Raw genomic sequence first — 19835 nt, 5'->3', positions numbered from 1 at the left:
GAGTGGAATGGAAAATGGCAATATAGATACTTGATGTAGAGTTGTACGAGCTGAGGAAACGTCACCCACAAATAGATTCCTCTGTTTCCTACTGCCTGAGAGAGAGAGAGAGAGCGAGAGAGGAGAGAAAGAGCGAGAGAGCGAGAGCACGAGAGAGGAGAGAGAACCCCTGTATGGGGTTGGTGGGACCACATCAAGTCGTTGTTGATAAAATACAGCTTGATGCCACACTTTATTGCGCAATCTCCGTAAAGTTTTCTGTAATAAACAACTGTTTGTTTTTACTAGGAATCTCCTCACAAATTGATGTTGAAATGTATTTGACAAGCTGGCAGGGAATCTTTAAACAGAGTTGCTGATGAGACTCATCATTCAATTTACAACCAAGAGATTAGCAAATCATTCTAGCGTAGCTTATTTGAATATATGAATAATGAAGGATAGCATTTTCAAACCTTTTTATTCAAGAAATGTGAAAGGTTTTACACTTTAACAGCCATATAATTACAGGAAAACGCCAGCTTATGTTTATGACCTAGACAAGACTAAAACTAACATTATGTTGAGCAACATTTAGAACGAGCATTGATGCCGTGCTCTAAAGTAACCACGGCAATGGCCTCGATGACGCCATCCAAGTTCAATACTTTTTGTTTGCCACATGCTAGACGAATGTCTAGCATGTGGCAAACAAGAACACCTTTTAGAACGTCGCTCTTGGGTATGAATTAAACAGTGTTGCAACCGATTACATTATGCGGTTCTTTATTGTTGACCAACATGTCGATATTTACATTTAGTCATTTAGCAGACGCTCTTATCCAGAGCGACTTACAGTTAGTACAGGGACATTCCCCCGAGGCAAGTAGGGTGAAGTGCCTTGCCCAAGGACACAACGTCATTTTGCACGGCCGGGAATCGAACTGGCAACCTTCAGATTACTAGCCTGAGTCCCTAACCGCTCAGCCACCTGACTCGATATAACCAGTGTAAACCTAGCCTGGCTCTGCCCTCCTACGTACTTCCGCTCAATTTAGATTTTGCTTCTGTACTAGCTCTGGGAATTCGGCACATAAGTCGGTTTTCTCAAATCAACTTTTTGTAGGGCCAATCAGCGAACAGAGGGAGTGGCTGAGAAAGATGACGTTGATGTTGTGCACTAGTTTGAGTTGTAGTTCAGTAATGGCGGCGGAGAAAGATGCGAGCGAAGCCATTCGGTCCGTTGTGGCAACGCTGCCGAATATCCAAAAGTTTAAGTTTTTTTGGTGGCCATGATGTTGTGGCCCTCCTCCCCACGGGGTTCGGGTAAAGTTTGATTTTCCAGCTAGACAGCTAGCTCCGTTACAGTAGTGGTCAGTGTTTCCCCTACAATTATATTAGGGGGGCGGCCCGCCCCCACAACGGCAACTTTTAGCTGCAGAGCTAATGTTACAGCCACATTCTAAGGGTAGCAAGATAGGTAACCATATACAGTAAAGCTACAAAATGATATAGCGTTAGTTAATTTACTTGTCTGAGGTTAGTAGCTGGACGAAGGAGAGTTAGTACTGATCCAGAATTTAATTTCAGCAAGGCCAGTTTTGTATTAGCTCAAGTTGAGGAAACAGTCGTGGCTGAAGTGTTTGGCGCAGACATACAAAACAAATGCGCCTACAACAGAAGTTGTGTAGGCGCATTTCCAGAGAAAATAAAATTAAGACACTGGGTCTTCAGAGGCTCGGATGAAGGAACTGTAAAAAGATTTTTGTTTTCCTTTGTACATCCAAACTGAGCAAATGTAATGCTTCGTTCGTTTGCAAAAGCCACGATGTCTCTAGAGGATAAAAACACTTGCACGGTCGTAGCTCAGTTTCTTATGGGCGGGCCAGATTCTCTGGGCGGGCAAAGCAGAGAGAGGGGAGGTAACCTTCCTCCTTGTGACGTCACAAGGAGGAGATTTTCAAACAGAGCATTTTAGCCTTTTGAACTCATATTAATGTTAAATAACCTCCTAAAGTGAAGTTTTCATGTCATGTCACCTTTAAGGTTACCTTTCCTATAAAACAGGTCTATAGCTTGCTCTTTTATTACAGTTTTTCTCAATTGTTTACACACAAATACTGGTACTTGAGACACAATGACCACAACATGTAACTCATGCACCAACCCCATGAACCAATTCTGCAAAACTACAAGCACAATTCCTGCTTTACACTCAAATTGCAGTTCTAAAACACACTTTTTTCAAAACACTACACACAATTCTCTGCATTTGGCACAATTTTCATGAAGAAAATCTTTTGTTTTCACAAAGAACACACTGCCATTCAAATACGCACACTGACTCATCGCATGGACAAACACCTGTCACACAGTTTTACAATTAGCAATCAGAGCTTTAGCATAAAAGGGCAACAGGTGACCTCTTCTGTTTTTGAGCAATGGATGCCAACATTGGAAACAGAGGCAGAGGAGTGAGAGTAAGAGGAGGAGGACGGGGAAGACGAGGATGAGGAAGGCCAAGGACCATAATCTCTGACGACATCCGAGCCGCTTTGGTTGACCATGTGGTCAACCATGGTCTAACAATGAGGGAGGCTGGGCAAAGAATACAGCCAAATTTGAGCAGGTACACTGTAGCATCCATCATCCGGACTTTCCGAAATGAGAATAGGTAAGAAATCTACTCTCACTACAAAATTGTCGTAGGCCTACTGCATATCAATACAGTACTCAATGAGTACAGTAGTACAGTATTGCCTGTGGACTGTTCTGTATGACTAAAAATAAAGTATGTTTCAAGTATTTGGAAAATGTATTCCTACTTAGTATTCCTACACAGTATTTACAGTATTTTACTATTTGTTTGGCAGAACTGAAAGATTACCAACACAAGGTGGTCGGGAACGTCTTCTGTGTCCTGAACAGGAAACTGAAATCATGAACATGGTCCTAGAAAATAACGCCATAACATTACGGCAAATACAAAGAAAAATAACAATGTAACTGTATACACTATACAGTAAATTATTCTGTTGTTTTGTATGTAGACCGCTGTATGTGCAACTTTGTGTTGGTTGGGATGTACACTGTGTACATTGTTTTTCTGGGAAGAATACGTAAAATATATTTGTTACAGTGTATTTCTGTGTTCTGAGCATAAAAACAATATTTTCAAATATTTTACAACACACTTATGTATGTACTGTCTGTAGTAAGTGTAACACTGAACAAAAAAAGGCCTAACTCACTATGATGAATGAAGAAGAAGAGTTTTCCATTCATCATAGTGTTTTACATTGAGCACATCAGTGTTCAAATGGTTCTTATAAATGTCTATTCATATGATGGTTTGTGTTTGTCATTTGAAAACAAAATACCATTTTGAGATTAAATAACATTGTTTTGAATGTTAAGTTTAATTTTGCAGGAGATGTGAGGGGTTTTGCCCATTCTGTGTGTGTTTTTTTTTATTTGTGTGTAGAGTTCTGAGAGTATGAGGTATGCATTCAGAAAATGTGTGTAACCAATCGAGAAAATCTGTAAACAAACCAAATGGCCTTATGTTACTATCTTATTTACACGACGGCATGTAATTTATGTCTCTACATGGTCGCCCCCCCCCCCCCCCCCCCCCCGATCAGAGTGGCTCTGGGCAGATCCAATAGTTCCACAGAGTACCCGCCTTCAAGGAAGTTAACGCTTGTCGATGGAGCGATCCCAGACCCTCTGTACAAATGAAATGTACGAGGGTCTGGTTAGGACCAGGCTAGGATAAACCAGCCTTGCAGGTCAAATCCACATCCCCCTTTTGCTCCTCCCCCACTTGCCTCTCTCCCTCCGCCCGCCCTCCGACTCTCACCCTTCTGTTCTGCCCATCATCTCATTCTTCTCTCCATCCTCTCCTCCTTTCTTTTCTTCCTTCCTTATCCCTCCGTTCCTTGGGTTAACTGTCTGGTGACTAATGAGCTGTTGGTGACTGCTTGACTGTCTGTTAACCTTAGCTATCAGAGCAGGCTGACCCCTGGAGACGGAGGGGATTTGTGTGTGTTTGTGTGTGTGTGTGTGTGTGTGTGTGTGTGCACAAGTGCATGTTTACAGATACAGTGCTTCATGCCATTAGCTGGTCATAATAGTTATTGATCTCCTGCAGTGGTCTGTGTCTGCTCAGTAATGGCTGCTGTCACTTAGGATGACACACGAGGGGCAAGGTGACAGGGTCAGCGCAGGGGGGCTAGGAGGCCGCTGGATGAGACGTGATGTAACCCAGGGTTGTGGCTGTGGCTCTTGGTTCCTTTGTTTGATCTGGGGGGGGTTCTGGAACCTGGGGAGTTCTAGAATATGGTCTCTTTAGGATTCTAAAACCAGTTATCTGAGGGATTCTGAACATGATTTCTGGAAGATTGTAGAACCTGGTATCTGGATGATTTTAGCGCCTGGTGTGTGAGGGATTCTAGAATCTAGTCATGTTTGATTCCAGCTGGGAGTGATAGCATTGGCAGTTTTCTGTTCTTCACAGCTATGCCAGCATGCATGTTCCCCATGACTAGCACCCCCCCCCCCCCTGCCCACACACTGTCCTCCCCCAGATGCGACCCCCCCTGCCCTGGTCCATCATCTCTCAACCCCAACTCTGACTCACCCCCTGCCCTGGTCCACCATCTCCCTCCTACTGGAAAGGCAATCTACCACATTCCATTGCTGTTGAATGAGTCTTGGTGCTTTGCTTCACAACACATGAGGGACCGACCATGTCTTATGAAACCCATTGCTCACCACTGCTGTAGCCTACACAACCTCCTCTTATCTCTCTTTCACACACACACACACACACACACACACACACACACACACACACGCACGCTTACACAAACACGCTCAATTTGTCCGGGCCTCTGTTATCTAAAACTGGTACAGGTGTATTTCCTTGCCTGCCCGACTGTGGTAATTGGTTTTAATGTGGACATGACACCCTGTAGCTGTCCAAGATCACAACCATGCAGCCACACTAGCAACAGAGCTGAACATTTCTACACTTTCTGTCTTCTCTGACCATGAACACTGTGTACCTGACTCTAGCGGCAAGATGGCTAATTTTCTGTCCACCCCGTTCAAATACACGCCTTAATTTCATTTAGACACTGCACAAAAACTGATGCTACGATCAAAGGATATAAGTTACTGAATGAGTGAGATCAACACTCCTTGTAATCAATGTAAAACCTTCAATAAAAACTATTGCTACCCCCTGACATGACCATAATAATTTCTAACTTATCCAACCCAATAAAAAAAAAAAATTAATCACACTTCTGGTTTTAAGATGGATCATTATCACAACACTTACCTGAGGGAGGAGATCACTCGTTGCATCGTATGCGCTATAACTGCAAGACGCGGTACGCTGACTTGTTGTTCGCGCGCCCTCATGGAGATACCCGCGCGCAGTGGCTAAAGCTGTAAACTGATATCGTATTCACTATCACTCTAAAACTCTTACAAGCGACAAAAGACACGGACAGTCTCCAGAGTCACAAACTTCGCGTCTTTCGATCTTGGTTTGAGAAATGACGACAGGGCTCTGCTCTGTCCCTTCTCGCGCTCCCCCTCCGATCCTCGTGCGCTCCGAGCCCTTTTGACAAGCACGGACAGGCAGCTAGTCTCTCATAGCAACCAGTTACTATAGTAATGACGAGGTTGGACAGTGTTGTGGTAGTAGTGACGATTATGGTGATGAAGAAGATGGTGGGGATGATGATAAAAAAATGTATGATTACTTAAAAATCTTTTTACTCAACCTATGTGCACAGAATAGCCTAGGACTAGATATAGCTGTGTTGGTCCAATACGAACTAACACGCTTGGAGACCTCTGAATACAGTTCAACTCTCGCAAGTGTAGCCTACTGTAATCCCCCAGAAGTGAAGCTAATGATTTTGACTCAGCTAGATAACCAACCTGCCATTAGGGCGGTGTTCAAACTGTGGGACTGACAACTCTGTCATTACGGAGGAGCCAGCGTCAGATTCCGATCTCTCTCGCTATAACGTCAGACTCAGCTGTGTCACTCGCCAACAGAGAAACTTTCTCAGAAAGGCTAGTAGGCTACAGTAAGTGAGAGAAACCAACGCATCAACGACGGCCCGTAGGCTATTGAACCACCACACAGACCAGCCAGTTCCTGGAGAGTTATCTTGTTAGTCCTGTTCCTGTTAGTCCTCTTCATACAATCTATCCTGTCATAGACCTGTTCCTGGATAGCGGTTAGTTAGCCCTGTTCCCGGAGAACAGCTGTTCCTCCCCCGGGAGCTGTGCTCTTAAATCGAATTTAGAACACCTGATTCTAATAATTAGCTGGTTGATGAGATGGATGGTTGGGTTGTTTGGACAAAAAAAAAACGCAAGATGGAAGCTTTCCCTGATTAGGGTTGGAGGGTCCCAGTCTGTGGAGTAAAAGTGGTTTGAAGTAGGCTGCAAGACACTATAGGCATATGACAGGCCTACTTCATTTTGGTCTAATGACAGCCCCTTATGGGCTGCATAGGTGAATGTTGAGAAGAGGGGATGGGATGGTGGAAAGGAGGATGTGAAGAAGGAAAGGGGGAAGAGGAGGAGGGTATGAGGAGTGGTAAGTGAAGGGCAATGGGGGTATTGGAGAGGAGAAGGCGTAGGTTGAAAGGAAGAGGAGGAATTTGAGCTCACACAGAATTCAGTCTTGAAAATGTCTCTTCAGGGATTTAATCCCAATAAAAAAAATACCAGAAATCAATTAGCTACAAACGAAGCCGTTAATGTTAATTTGCTAGCGACGCCGACGTCTATTAGACTTAAATGGGCTTTTCTCCCGAAAACAGATTTGTCTTGCTCTACCAACTCCCGACACGAATTTAAATATTTTAATTGTATTCTAAGAATAATATTTGCCCTACCCAAAGGCCCACACACAATTTACAGACACAAATAATCATTCGTTCGAAGGCCTATGTAATGTCTTTAAACAGTAACTGGTAATTTTATTCAAGATTTTATTGGACATGAACGCACATTTCTTTAGCAGGTGCCTACCAAAAAAGGACTTTCAGACAAAAATGGATTCCCGTCTGTGGAAGCTACTATCGCCCAGTTTATCTGGATCAGACAGTCAGAACATGCACATACATATAACTTTATGTTGATGGAAATATTTTGTCCAATGTTTAGGTATATGTCTAACATCCTTGTTTAGGCCTACATTCTTGGAGACTAGACAGTTATTAACAAGATTAATGGATGAAATGAATCAATCTTTTAAATAACTATTCTTCTGACTGCATTATTTTACCTGCTCTGTGCCCTAAATTATTTTTTTGCCGCGGATCGACGGACGGGAATCCGTTTTTGGCAGAAAGACACTTTTTGGCACCCTTGTAAACACATGCAACACAAAGATGTAATATCCCATCCTGTCCACTAGGTGGCAACATCGACTCACCATATATGAACCTGGCGCATCACAACAAGAGCTTGATAACAAATAGAACATTGGATGGTCATTAGAAGCAAAGTCCGCTTACATACACACCTATTATGTCCAAGGTGGATGTTTGTAAGAAGTTGTACACCTATGTTTATTATAATGTAACAAGAAAACAATGTACCCTCGACCTGCAGTTCATTGCTTTACAACTGACCCATTACATCTCCTATTATCAATGTGCAATGTGTTCATTTAGCAGACACTTTGATCCAAAGTGATGTAAAGGAGGGTTTCCAACCTGCCTTCACAATAAAATGCTCTATAATTTAAATGTACACATCCTAGCCTGACCCTTCCCTATACACCTATCACAACACATTAACAGTACTGCAGTCATCCTCAGTTCTTGCTGTCTGTTCTGGTGCTCAGGGCAACGGACGAGGTCTTTCCAGAACGTTCTCCGTTGCGAAGTGACAATGTGACTTCCTCTTCTTCCACCTGCTCTTCCCCCTGTCCTCCTCTTGGCTCCTCATCCTTTTTGATTTGATTTCTGAGGCCCTCTTCTCTGTTCCTCATCTCAACACCCCCTCTCATCAAACGTTTTGGTTCCCTCTCTCATTCTTCTCCTCCTCCTTCCCCCCTCCTGTCTTTCTATCGCCCTCTTCTTTTTTACCTTTACTCCTTTCCCTCCCCATCTCAGATTCCACCTCCCCTCCTCCTCCCTTTCTCGTCCTCATCACTCCCCTCCTCATCCTCCTCCCCCTCTCATCCCCCTCATCCTCCTCACCCCTCGTCGTCGTCGTCCTCCTCTCCCTTCTCATCCCCCCTCCCCCCCCCCCCCCTTCATAGCTTCCCCTCCTCCATCAGCAGGTTGAGTCCGGTGCAGATCCGGGCGAGGCAGGGCCACAGCGCCCCCTGCGGGTCGAACAGGTGCGTGAGCAGGCCTGGGTCCGCGTAGTGGCTGAACACGTGACGGATGCGTCCGTGGGATTTGGCCGTCAGGTGTTTCTCCACCAGCCTCAGCAGGAGGTCTTGACAGCCGTTCAGAAGCTCCTCCATCACGGCCATGTCGAATGTGAACTCCACCTGAGGGGGAGTTATTGCAAACAAATACTGTTTGTGCAAACTAATAATGGGACAAGTTATGGCACCTCTTGAAGGTGAGACGAGCGGTCAGGAGGGGAGAGGAGAGAAGGAGACAGGAGAAGAGGGGAGAGGAGGAGACAGGAGAAGAGAGGAGAGGAGGAGACAGGAGAAGAGAGGAGAGGAGGAGACAGGAGAAGAGAGGAGAGGAGGAGACAGGAGAAGAGAGGAGAGGAGGAGACAGGAGAAGAGAGGAGAGAAGAGGAGAGGAGGGACGAGGGGAGGAGAAGAGGGAATAGCTGAGGAGAAGGACAGAAAGTAGAGGAGAGAAGGGGAGAGGAGACGTGAATGGAAGACAGGAGAAGAGAAGAGAGAAGAGGAAAGTGTTTTTAATATGTGTACCTCGTGGAAGCTGATAGCCGTCATGGCTCCTTGGTGGATCTTCTTCTTGAACTCCAGAGCCAGAGCCATCTCCTCCGGGCTGAACGCCTGATGACGGAACAGGACCCCCACCTTCACCACCACCTGCAGCACAGCACCTCATTATTAACACACACCTTCACCACCACCTGCAGCACAGCACCTCCTTATTAACACACACACACACACACACACACACACACACACACACACACACACACACACACACACACACACACACACACACACACACACACACACACACACACACCTTCACCACCACCTGCAGCACAGCACCTCCTTATTAACACACACACCTTCACCACCACCTGCAGCACAGCACCTCCTTATTAACACACACACACCTTCACCACCACCTGCAGCACAGCACCTCCTTACACACACACACACACACACACACACCTTCACCAGGTCTTTGACCACCTTCTTGGCCTCCTCCTTGTTTCCAGAGTGTATCTTGGAGACGTGGTAGAACTGGTCCAGGATCTCGCTGCTTGTGTCGTCGATGAAGAGCTGCACCACAGACTTGGATGCCACGTTGCTCAGGAGCTTCTTCTGGCTCCTCAAGGCCACGTCCTTGTAGCTGAAGCCCGCCATGTTTACTCTGGAGGGGGGCGGGGGGGGGGGGGGGTGGTGGCACAGGGAAGGAGAGGATGAGGACGGATGGTGAGGAGGAGAGAAGATGGGAGAGGAAAGGAAGGGAGAGGATGAGGGAGGAGAGGAAGGGGGGGTTATTGACAAGTCAAAGGTTCCTTTGTTCTGTGTTGGTGAGATGATAGAACGTGAGCGCCTGTGTTTATGTATATGTGTGAGTTTGTAAGTGTGCTGGAAAGTGATTGTGAGTGTGTGTGTTAGAAATGGTGTGTGTTTGTGAGTGTGTGCTAGAGAGGGATTGTGTGTATGTATATGCAAGAGAGTGTGTTTAGAGTGAATGGTAGAGAGTGTGTGTGTGTGTGTGTTAGAAAGCGAGTGGATGTGCTGCTGGATGTTATGGTTTCCTCAAGCTACCGCAGGGGTCAAAGGTCAGTCCCCATCTTGGAGGAACCTTTTTATGGACACTGTGACCTCATCATCATGCAACCTCAGCTAACTCCAACATATCCACTCTAAGACAATAACAAAGCTCTACAGTAAAGTCAGTAAAAGTAAAAGTTAACGTTTAGCATGATTGCCACATCACGCAGCTTGTGTAAGACCCCATTTCAAGCTTTTCAAATCAATTGTATTTTGGTTGCCCTGTTTTCAAGTAATGCTATGTTAGCTTTCACATATATGCCCTGGAGAAAACAGTGATGTTATTTTGATTTAGATTGTATTTTTCATTTACCCCAAGAGGTCAAAAACCTTTGATGAAATTAGAGTGCCTTTTTGAGGTACATATCACAGGGAGGGGTTGTGCATGATTTGAGGAAGAGCTTTTCACCAGAGAGCATTTTTTGAAATTGTACAGGGGCAGGACAAGACTGAAATGAACGACTTCAGTTGCACTTTAAAGGGTCAACTACTGCTGAACTGTTGCTTCTGATAATTGATATCCGTTTACGGGAGACAACCATCTTGTGACTTCCAGAGCTGACAGGATATGATGTCATCTGTTTGATCTGCAGCTTCCCCCTCAGTGGGACCCAGCGGCCGGGAGGGTGGCGACCTGGTTGCCGTAATAACAACTGGAAGTGAGATGGACGATAACCAGTAAGCATCCGTGAGGTTAAGATGGAGGTGATAGGCTGTAGGCTCCGCCTTGTCACAGCTGAGATGAGGGCAGACGCTGATGTTCAAGGAGTCTTTGGACTTGGGTCAGTCCATTTAAATCTTCGACTTATGTTGATTGGTTTAGTCTGTTGTGTCATGTCATCTGAGTCCATTTTGGTGTTCCGAATGTGTGACACCATTTTAGAGAAGTGTCTCTTTTCCTGTCTCATTTCCTGTCTAACTTCCTGTTGGTTTTTTGCAACAGAGACAGAGAAATGAAACCATGACTGCAGAGACAGACACACACACACACACACACACACACACACACACACACACACACACACACACACACACATACACACATGTAGTGACAATGTTTCATAACCTTTGCCTTCATGGAATGTCTGTCTACTTCAGAGGAAGTGTAATCATTGTTACTAACAGCTTGGTGTCTAAAATAGCCCAGACAGACAGGACCACTCATACCTTCCATTCTGAACCACCCACTATGTGCATGCTTACATGCACTGATCACATGCACTGCTCACATGCACTGCTGACATGCACTGATCACATGCACTGATCACATGCACTGCTCACATGCACTGCTGACATGCACTGATCACATGCACTGCTCACATGCACTGATCACATGCACTGATCACATGCACTGCTGACATGCACTGATCACATGCACTGATCACATGCACTGATCACATGCTCTGATCACACACATTTTTCACTTGGCATCCTATCTTGCGATGCACTCCTCTGAAACACAGACAAAGCTCACATGCATTTGAAAAGACAATGAAGATGTACAAGTGTACTGTATACAGTTTACACACACACACAGACGCACACACTGAGCCTACCTGCCTGGACCCTTGACTCCTGAGGCAGGTGATCACTTGACTCCTGAGGCAGGTGATCACTTGACTCCTGAGGCAGGTGATCACTTGTGGAAGTTCCACATCTAGAAGCTAAAAAAAAACACAGTCCCCACGATGCCGTGCACTCACTTGTCCCTCGCTCTCCGCTCCGTTTCAAACACACACACACACTTCCTTGAAGATCTCTATTTGAAATATTAGAGGGCACACCCCTGTGCTGACATCCCTCTCCTTCTCTCTCTCTCTCTCTCTCTCTCTCGCCGTGTCTTTCAGATATGTCAACGTTCTCTAGCTCTTTCTCTGCAGCATTTGTCCTCCGTTTTGTTCCCTTCCTTCCCTCATTCTTTCTCCTGGTTTGGGACTCTCTACCTCCCCTCCATTCTCCCCTCCCTCCCTCTCTCTCTCTCTCTCTCTCTCTCTCTCTCTCTCTCTCTCTCTGACTACTATGTGACTATAAGTATGACTATGACTGGGACTCTGAATTTGAATGGCAGAGCATGGCAGAGCATGGCAGAGCATGGCAGAGCATGGCAGAGCATGGCAGGGCATAGCAGGGCATCGCAGGGCATGGCAGGGCATGGCAGGGCAGAGCAGGGCAGAGCAGTCTGTTCATTCCTGTCTGTCCTTCAGTGACGTTCTGCATCCCATCACTCTCTCAGCCCTCTCCAAGCGTCTCCACTGGCACACGCACACCCATACAAGGATGTGTGTGTGCTTAAGTAAGCAACATCTAGTTTTGTGGAAGACAGGGGGAAGTGCTGTAACTGTATACACTAAGACCGGCCACATGACACTGACCAATCAATCAGCTTTCCCCAGGTGCTCTCAACCAATCAGCTACTGAACAGGTGGCGTTAGAGGTCCCTAAAGTATTTTAATGCCCTGAAAATCCTACTGTACCTTTCAGACAACCAAATTACACAATTCCCTGTCCTGCTCTGACACAGATCCAGTTGGCAGCACAATAACAACTGCTGCCATGGCAACATACAGGAAGTTTCCAGAACATGTGGTTTCCTGGTGTCCTCTGACCACCAATGAAATTGAACACAGAGAGGGAGAGGGAGGGAGGGAGGGGAGGGAGGGGAGGGAGGGAGGAGGAGGGAGGGAGGGAGGGAGGGAGGGAGGGAGGGAGGGATGGGAGGGAGGGAGGGAGGGAGGGAGGGAGGGAGGGAGGGAGGGAGGAGAGAGAGAGAGAGAGAGAGAGACAGAGAGAGAGAGAGAGAGAGAGAGAGAGAGAGAGAGAGAGAGAGAGAGGGAAGAAAGAGTGAGACAGAGACAGAGATCCACAGACAGACAGAGATACACAGAGAGAAATGAAAGAGAGAGCAAGCGAGAGAGAGAGAGCGATAGGGTAAAAGAGAGAGAGATTGGAGTTAGAGGGAGAGAAAGCAAAGATAACGGTATGTCCAACAGTGAGTTGGACTGAAAGTAATTGACCTGAGGTGTAGTGAAGCATGTGCTCCTGCAGGGGGCACTGTGGCTCCTCAGATGTCAGCGCTGCCTCCTCGTCCTGCTCCAGACACCACCCATTCAGATGATCCACTATCTAACCCTAACCCACGCTAACACAGGGAACAAAGAGAACACACACAGATACACACACACACACACAGATACATACATACACACACACAGATACATGCACATTGTATGCATAACTCCATGCACACACATATGCAGACAATGCACACACACACACACACCTCACTACCCCATCCTGTTCCCATGTCTGTCTCCTTCACTCCATCCCTCCTCTCGTTCTTCATCCCTGTTGTTTTGATGTTCTTCATTCCTGGTCTTGCCTTCTGGTCGCCCTCCAACACATACACTCCTTATTATCTCTTCCTTTCTCTCTCTCTCTCTCTCCTCTCTCTCTCTCTCTCTCTCTCCTCTCTCTCTCTCTCTCTCTCTCTCTCTCTCTCCCTCCCTCTCTCTCTCTCTCTCTCTCTCTCTCTCTCTCTCTCTCTCTCTCTCTCTCTCTCTCTCTCTCTCTCTCTCTCTCCCTCTCTCGCTCTCTCTCTCTCTCTCTCTGTCTCTCACACACACGCTCCCCTCCCTCCCTCCTTCTCTCTTCTCTCTCTCCACTTAATGCTCTCCCTCCCTCCCCTTAAGATTTCCTCCCTCTCTCTCTCTCTCTCCCTCTCTCCGTCCCTCTCTCCTGTCTCCCCCTCCCTCTCTCCCTTCTCTCCCCTCCCTATCTCTCCCTCTGTCCCTCTCCCCCTCCTCTCTCCCTGTCTGTCCTGTGTGTGCTGGTCTTGTTGTGAGGGCTGACCTGATTCCAGATACTAAACCACAGCCCCAGGCCCGGGGCTGGCAGACCCCAGCAGGCCGCTCTTTCTACCCCAGATCGTTGCACTGCTGTTGGGCTTACAGGCCTTGTATCAGACCCCCCCCCTCCTCTCCATGGAGGTCCAGATATGAATATTCCAGATTTGCTGCCGCCCTGTACCCCTGTAACCACGACGACGAGCTGATGAAACGAGGTGTAACTGAAGCTATGGGTGAATCATCAAACTGGGTCTATAACTTCTTCCTCCATTGTACAAATACAAATACCCCATGGGCGCACACACACACACACATAGAAAAGCTGAGGGGGGGAGGCAGGGGAACGGGGAGTCGGGAAGAGGGGAAGGCAGGTTGGCCCCACGTCAACAGAGAGGCTAGTCAGTGAAGTACCTGTGTTTGATGAAAAGAAACATCTGCTTTGTTCTGACTTGCCAACAAGGATTGGTTATCACTACGCTGTGCTGGCACCAGCTGCAGGCTCAGTGTGGGTGTTGCTAGCCAGCTCCTAGTGTCGTGTAATTAGCGTACAATCAGATTAGCTTGTCTTGCTAGACGGCCCTTTGCCTGCCTCGCATCTCCAGGTATCCCATGCTCCCATGTGGAGGCACATGACTTTCATTGAAAGTGAATGAGAGCGAGAGTGAGTTTTGCCTATGAACACCTGTCGGGGGATCATGGCTTAGGTGTCTGCTACCAAGTCACTTAACTCTAGTGTGCTACCGGAGAAGTACTAGTACGCTGGGAGGAGTACGCTAGTATGCTAGTACGCTAGAATGAGAAGAGAGGACGAGGGGAGAGGGGAGGAGAAGGATAGAAGGAGACTATCGGCTCTCCTCTCGTTCTCTCTCACTGTAGCTCTCTGTCTCTCTCGTTCCATCTCTCACCATCTCTCTCACGCTCCCTATCTCTCCTCCGTCTCTCTCCCTCCGTCTCTCTCTTTATCCATCTGGGTGAGAACCTGTGATGAGCTGATCTGCTAACTCTAGCACATTACTGTACTTCAGACACACACACACACACACACACACACACACACAAACTCACACACACACACGCACACACACACACACAATAACTCACACACACACATACACACACAGTCTCTCCTGTCCATCTCCTCTCAAGATTTAGTGGCAGCTGTTCCACATCTGTGTGTGTGTGTGTCTGTGTGTTCTTGTGCGTGTGTGTGTTCTTGTGTGTGTGTGTGTTCTTGTGTGTGTGTGTGTGTGTTGCAGACGTGGTCAAGCCAGTCCTGCCACGTACAGCATGTACGTGTACGGACATGTACGGCTTGGAAACTCAGAAGCTGCTAACCTCTGCAAGGAGTTGAAGGAAAGAGGGAGGTGTAGGAGGAGGAAAAGGACTTGGAGAGAGGAGGAGGAGAGGAGGGGAATAAGGAAGAGAGGAGGATAGCAGGAGGAGATTAGGAGGATGTGGAGGAGGAGGAGGAGAGGAAGAGAGGGAGAGTGGAAGAGAGGAAAAGAGCAGGATAGTACAGGGAGTTTCAGCTGATGTCCAGATGTTTGCTGGCAGGAGGGCATCACACCACAAACCAGCCAGCAGAGAGAACAGGGCTGATTTGTGGGGATGGACGTGTGTGACTGTGCAGGTTTGAGTGTGTGTCTGTGTGTGTGAATCCTGCCAGAAGCAGTCCTCTTCTCTTTCCTACCTTCCCAGATTCCTTTCCTCCCCCTTTCTCCTCTTTCTTGCCAGTCTCTCCCCCTCCTCTCTCCTGAGGAGGGGGAGAGAGGAGTTTGCATTGTATCCTTGTGCGGACTCACAAATCAGTCCCATTCAAAATCAATTTCCTAATTCATGCTCTCACACACGCACTTCTCCTCCACTTCCCCCCTCAGGAAGCCCGTAGTAGGAGACCACAGAGGTGTAAGATTATATGCAGTGCTGAGAAAATGTCATAGTCTGCTGTCTACCCACACACACACACACATATACACACACAAACACACACACACACACACACATATACACACACAAACACACACACACACACATATACACACACAAACACACACACACAAAGCGGATATTCGATGAAGTGTGGAGAATCTCAGCCTGGTTTGTGTGTAAATGTCGCTCCCGTCCTGGTAAATGCCATTTCACACCGAAAAGATGCGACATGAAGACAGTTGTTCTTTTTTTACCGATCTTTCATTGACACGCTTCTGCCACTCCGGTCTCTCTCTTTCTCCCTCTATTTCTCCAACTTGACCTCTCTTGCGATGTTCTTTTCATCTCTTCCTTTCTCTGTCGGTTTGCTTCTTGATCTACCTTCTCTCCCTCCCTCCTCCTTCTCTCCAACCCACCCTCCCTCCTCCTTTTCTCCCTCTTGCTGCTTCAGGGAGTGGGGTTGCTTGTTTGTTTGTGAACTACGGAGGGGGAAGTGAAAAAGGAATATACCATGTAATAGTGAAGTCGTCCACTATTACAGTGATGTCACTTCTTCAGTGCAGAGTGGGTGAGTGATGTCACTTCCTCAGGTGTGACAGTTGTAGTAAACCAAAGTAGGCTCCAAAGTAGTTTGGGGTTTGAATAGAATGAACTGAATAGGTGTGAGGTGTTCCCTAGGAAACAACAAGTAAGGAAGACAGGAGACAAGAAGTCACATAAGCTGGAAGTTGGAAGCAGGAAGTTGGGCGGCAGGCAGTTGGGCAGCAGGGTGTTACGGGAAGAGTTATATTGCCTGTCAGTTTTGATTCCTTCTGATCTTGCCCACACCGGGTTCAAACTTCCATAAACACTGCTGTAGCCAGCCACGCTTCCAAGTTAGCTCTTTGAAGTTATTTATTTTATGGCAGGGGATGGGGGGGAGGTTTGGGGGAGTGGGTTTAATCAATTCAGCTTGGTTAAAATTGGATCAATAGGATATTGTGGAGAACATCATTCACCTTAGTAAAGGATTAGACATGTCTGTTGATTACCCACAAACCTTTGCATATGTTGTTGAAGTAAATCTTACATTTTGACACAGACATAGGGACAGCTTTGGCAAACTACATGTTTTACAGTGGCAACATTATGTAGAATCGTTTTATTAACGATATATATTAACGCTACTTTTGACATATTGTGTACCCCTGGACTCATGAAATCCTCATTTCGGTTGGGATGATGTCTCAACATTGATACATTTAACCAGGGCAAGAAGAAGGAAGAAAAAGCAATAATGTAGGAAACAGGAAGTCAGGAAGTAGAAAGCAGGAAGTCAAGAATCAGGAAGCAGAGAGGTGGAGATCCAGCTCAGCAGGGGAGCAGAGACACTCACCACACCCCCTCTGTGTTGGCACATGAAGAGAGAGTGTGGGAGAGACGCCTGGCAAACTGGGCCGCGTGGTGCTGAAGATCCCAGATGTCGAGGTTCCTGTAGAGAGGAGGAGGAGAGAGAGACAGAGGAAGGGAGAGGGAGAGAGCGGGAGACATGGGAGACATGCGTGGGAGGGAGAGGGGAGGGAGAGGGGATGGATAGAGAGGGTGAGAGAGAGAGGGTGAGAAAGCAAGAGGAGGGGAGGGATCTGCAGAGGAGAAGGATAGTGAGACAGACAGAGAGAGAGAGAGAGAGAGAGAGAGAGAGAGAGAGAGAGAGGGGGGGGGGGGGGGTGTAGCTCCAGTGAGTGAGTGACAGGGCCACAATGTTGCTCCCCAGCAACTGGAATACTCTAGGAGAAAGGGCAGGCACACACACACAAAACACACAAGCTGATCTACACTAACACACACACACAGGCCAATTCACACACACACACACCACACACACGCCCTCACAAACACACACACAAGCTGCTCCACACACAAAAGGATCAAACAGCTGTTTCTCCAGCTGCTGACAGCCATGACAACTGTTCTGTCATGTTCAGGTAAACAGCTGGTGACACTTTCCCTCTCTCTCTCTGGGAGAGCGGGGGGGGGGGGGGTGGGGGGGAGAGGAGGGCCGCAGAGGGAGGGGGGTTAGGAGAGAGAGGAGCAGCTTTTGAAGAGAGGTCCTAAAGTTTCCAGACTCCTCTCTTCCTGTTCTTGTCCTATCAGATGACCCCTCCCTCCTACCCTGTCTTCCTTATCTCCCCCTCTTCTCTTGTCCTGTGGTCCACTCCCTCTCTTATCCTCCCCTCTGCCCCTGCAGGGAACGGGCCCCATCACATCATGACACTTCCTGCCTTTCTTCTCCACTTCCTGTGTGTCCTGTGTGGCTTCCTGCGCAGCGTGTCCACAAGGCCAGTCTGTGACCGGATCGAAAACACACCATCCTCCCCGACGTCTGCGACATCCCTTCCAAACACCCTCCTCCTCCTCCCCACCCCCCTCCTCCTCCTCCCCACCTCCCTCCTCCTCCTCCCCACCCCATCCCTTCCAAACACCCTCCTCCTCCTCCCCACCCCCTCCTCCTCCTCCCCACCCCATCCCTTCCAAACACCCTCCTCCTCCTCCCCACCCCCCTCCTCCTCCTCCCCACCCCCCTCCTCCGCCAGCCCATCCTCAGAACCCTGTGGTCGGAGTCCCTCCATCTCTCCATCATTCCAACCCTCCGTCCTCCATCATTCCATCCCACCCTTGACCCTTCCTCTCATCCTTTTTACCGCTCTGTTTATTCACCATCAACGTCTTCATCTGTACACCTTCACCCGTTCATACTTCCTTATCTCCCTACGTCCCCCCCCTCCCATCCTCCACACATCCACCCTTCCCTCCCTCACCTCTCCACCTCCCTCCAGCTGGCACAAGAGGGGAGCCCCTGGTGAGGAAGGAAACATCCCAGAATAACATAAGAGGGCCTTGTTTCCAGAGTGACGGCTGACGTGGTCAGTGACGATGGCTGCTGTGGCGATGAGGAAAGAACTGTATGATTGCACAAACACACTCACGAACACCCGTACACACACACACACCCATGCCTACACACACATCCATGCCTATACACACACACATGCCTACACACACACACACACACACACACACATGCCTACACACACACATATACCTACACACACACACACACACATGCCTACACACACACACACACACACACACACACACACATGCCTACACACACACACACACACACATACACACACACATGCTACACACACACACACACATGCATATACACACAGTATATTTGCACGGGATCCCTACACACTTGATGGCACAAAAGCAACACACTGTTTTGCTAAGGATCATTTTAAGACACTCCCCTCCACTCTCTCTCTCCCTTCCCCTCCCCTCCACTCTCTCTCCCTCCCCCTTTCCCCCTCTCCCTCTCTCCCTCTCCCCTCTCTCCACATCTATTCATCACTCACTAAAGATTAGAAGCCTATTCTTACCTCCCCCTCCTCCCTCTATCACTGTGCTTCCTCTAGCTTCATTAGTCTGATTAGGTCAAACATCCTCTGGAGTCCCAGACTCTCTGCTCCTCATACTGATCAGCTAGCGCAGCTCTGAGGAGAAGAAGCAGAACCGCAGAAGAAGCAGAGCAGAGGAAACCACAGTCGACAAATCCTCATCATCATCCTTGTCATTATCATGATCGTATCAAGATCGTTATCATGGTCATGATCGTCATCATGGTCTTGATGATCGTCATGGTCACAGTATCTTAAGTGTTATTTCTTGGGGGGTTTACGTGGGTCAGGGTTAGTATTAGTGTTGGTGTTAGAATAACATTTAGGGTTTGGGGGTTAGCATGAATTTCAATGGGAGTGAATTGTCCTCACTAGGTCAGGAAAGCAAATTGTGTGTGTGTGCATGTGTGTGCGTTGTGTGTGTGATACTTTGTGTGTGTTAGAACTTGAGGAGTGTAGGTTTGTATATGTGTCTCTTATGTGTGTATGGCAGGCATGGTGGCGTGTGTGTGTGTGTGCAGAAACAGGTGTTGAAGTTTAAATGATTAAATTAACAGCAGTTGTAGTCATTAAACCTTTATCAATCACACACTCGTTTTACAAACTCAGCCTAAACTCTGCTGCTGAATCTTTTCTTCCTTGCCA

At 47.5% G+C, this 19835-nt stretch overlaps 1 protein-coding gene across 2 annotated transcripts; it reads right to left on the bottom strand.

The window, feature by feature from the left end:
- Positions 1 to 8278: 8278 nt before the first annotated feature.
- On the bottom strand, positions 8279 to 11568 carry LOC136962318 (tumor necrosis factor alpha-induced protein 8-like protein 2). Of its 2 annotated transcripts, none has more exons than XM_067256051.1 (4): positions 11530 to 11568; positions 9362 to 9563; positions 8921 to 9043; positions 8279 to 8521 (listed from the first exon to the last, which is right to left on the bottom strand). In XM_067256051.1, exons 2-4 carry the CDS (start codon positions 9554 to 9556, stop codon positions 8279 to 8281), a joined length of 561 nt encoding a protein of 186 aa, XP_067112152.1. In that variant the 5' UTR covers positions 9557 to 9563; positions 11530 to 11568. The 2 variants fall into 2 exon arrangements, with proteins under 2 accessions (XP_067112152.1, XP_067112153.1); XM_067256052.1 differs by lacking the exon at positions 11530 to 11568 and adding an exon at positions 10465 to 10623.
- Between the last annotated feature and the right edge of the window lie 8267 nt (positions 11569 to 19835).

The sequence above is a fragment of the Osmerus mordax genome, chromosome 18 (assembly GCF_038355195.1).
Source record: "Osmerus mordax isolate fOsmMor3 chromosome 18, fOsmMor3.pri, whole genome shotgun sequence".
In the NCBI taxonomy this organism is placed as follows: domain Eukaryota; kingdom Metazoa; phylum Chordata; class Actinopteri; order Osmeriformes; family Osmeridae; genus Osmerus; species Osmerus mordax.
The sequence above is the reverse complement of the archived record's forward strand: the minus strand, read 5'-3'. Positions and strand labels throughout refer to the sequence as shown.

Excerpts from the sequence above, each read along its gene's own strand:
- LOC136962318 (XM_067256051.1), bottom strand. The coding sequence starts at position 9,556 with ATGGCGGGCTTCAGCTACAAGGACGTGGCCTTGAGGAGCCAGAAGAAG. Across the intron at positions 9,044-9,361 it reads TGGTCAAAGACCTGGTGAAG|GTGGTGGTGAAGGTGGGGGT; the intron begins GTGTGTGTGTGT and ends GCTGTGCTGCAG. Across the intron at positions 8,522-8,920 it reads CGGCTATCAGCTTCCACGAG|GTGGAGTTCACATTCGACAT; the intron begins GTACACATATTA and ends ACTCCCCCTCAG.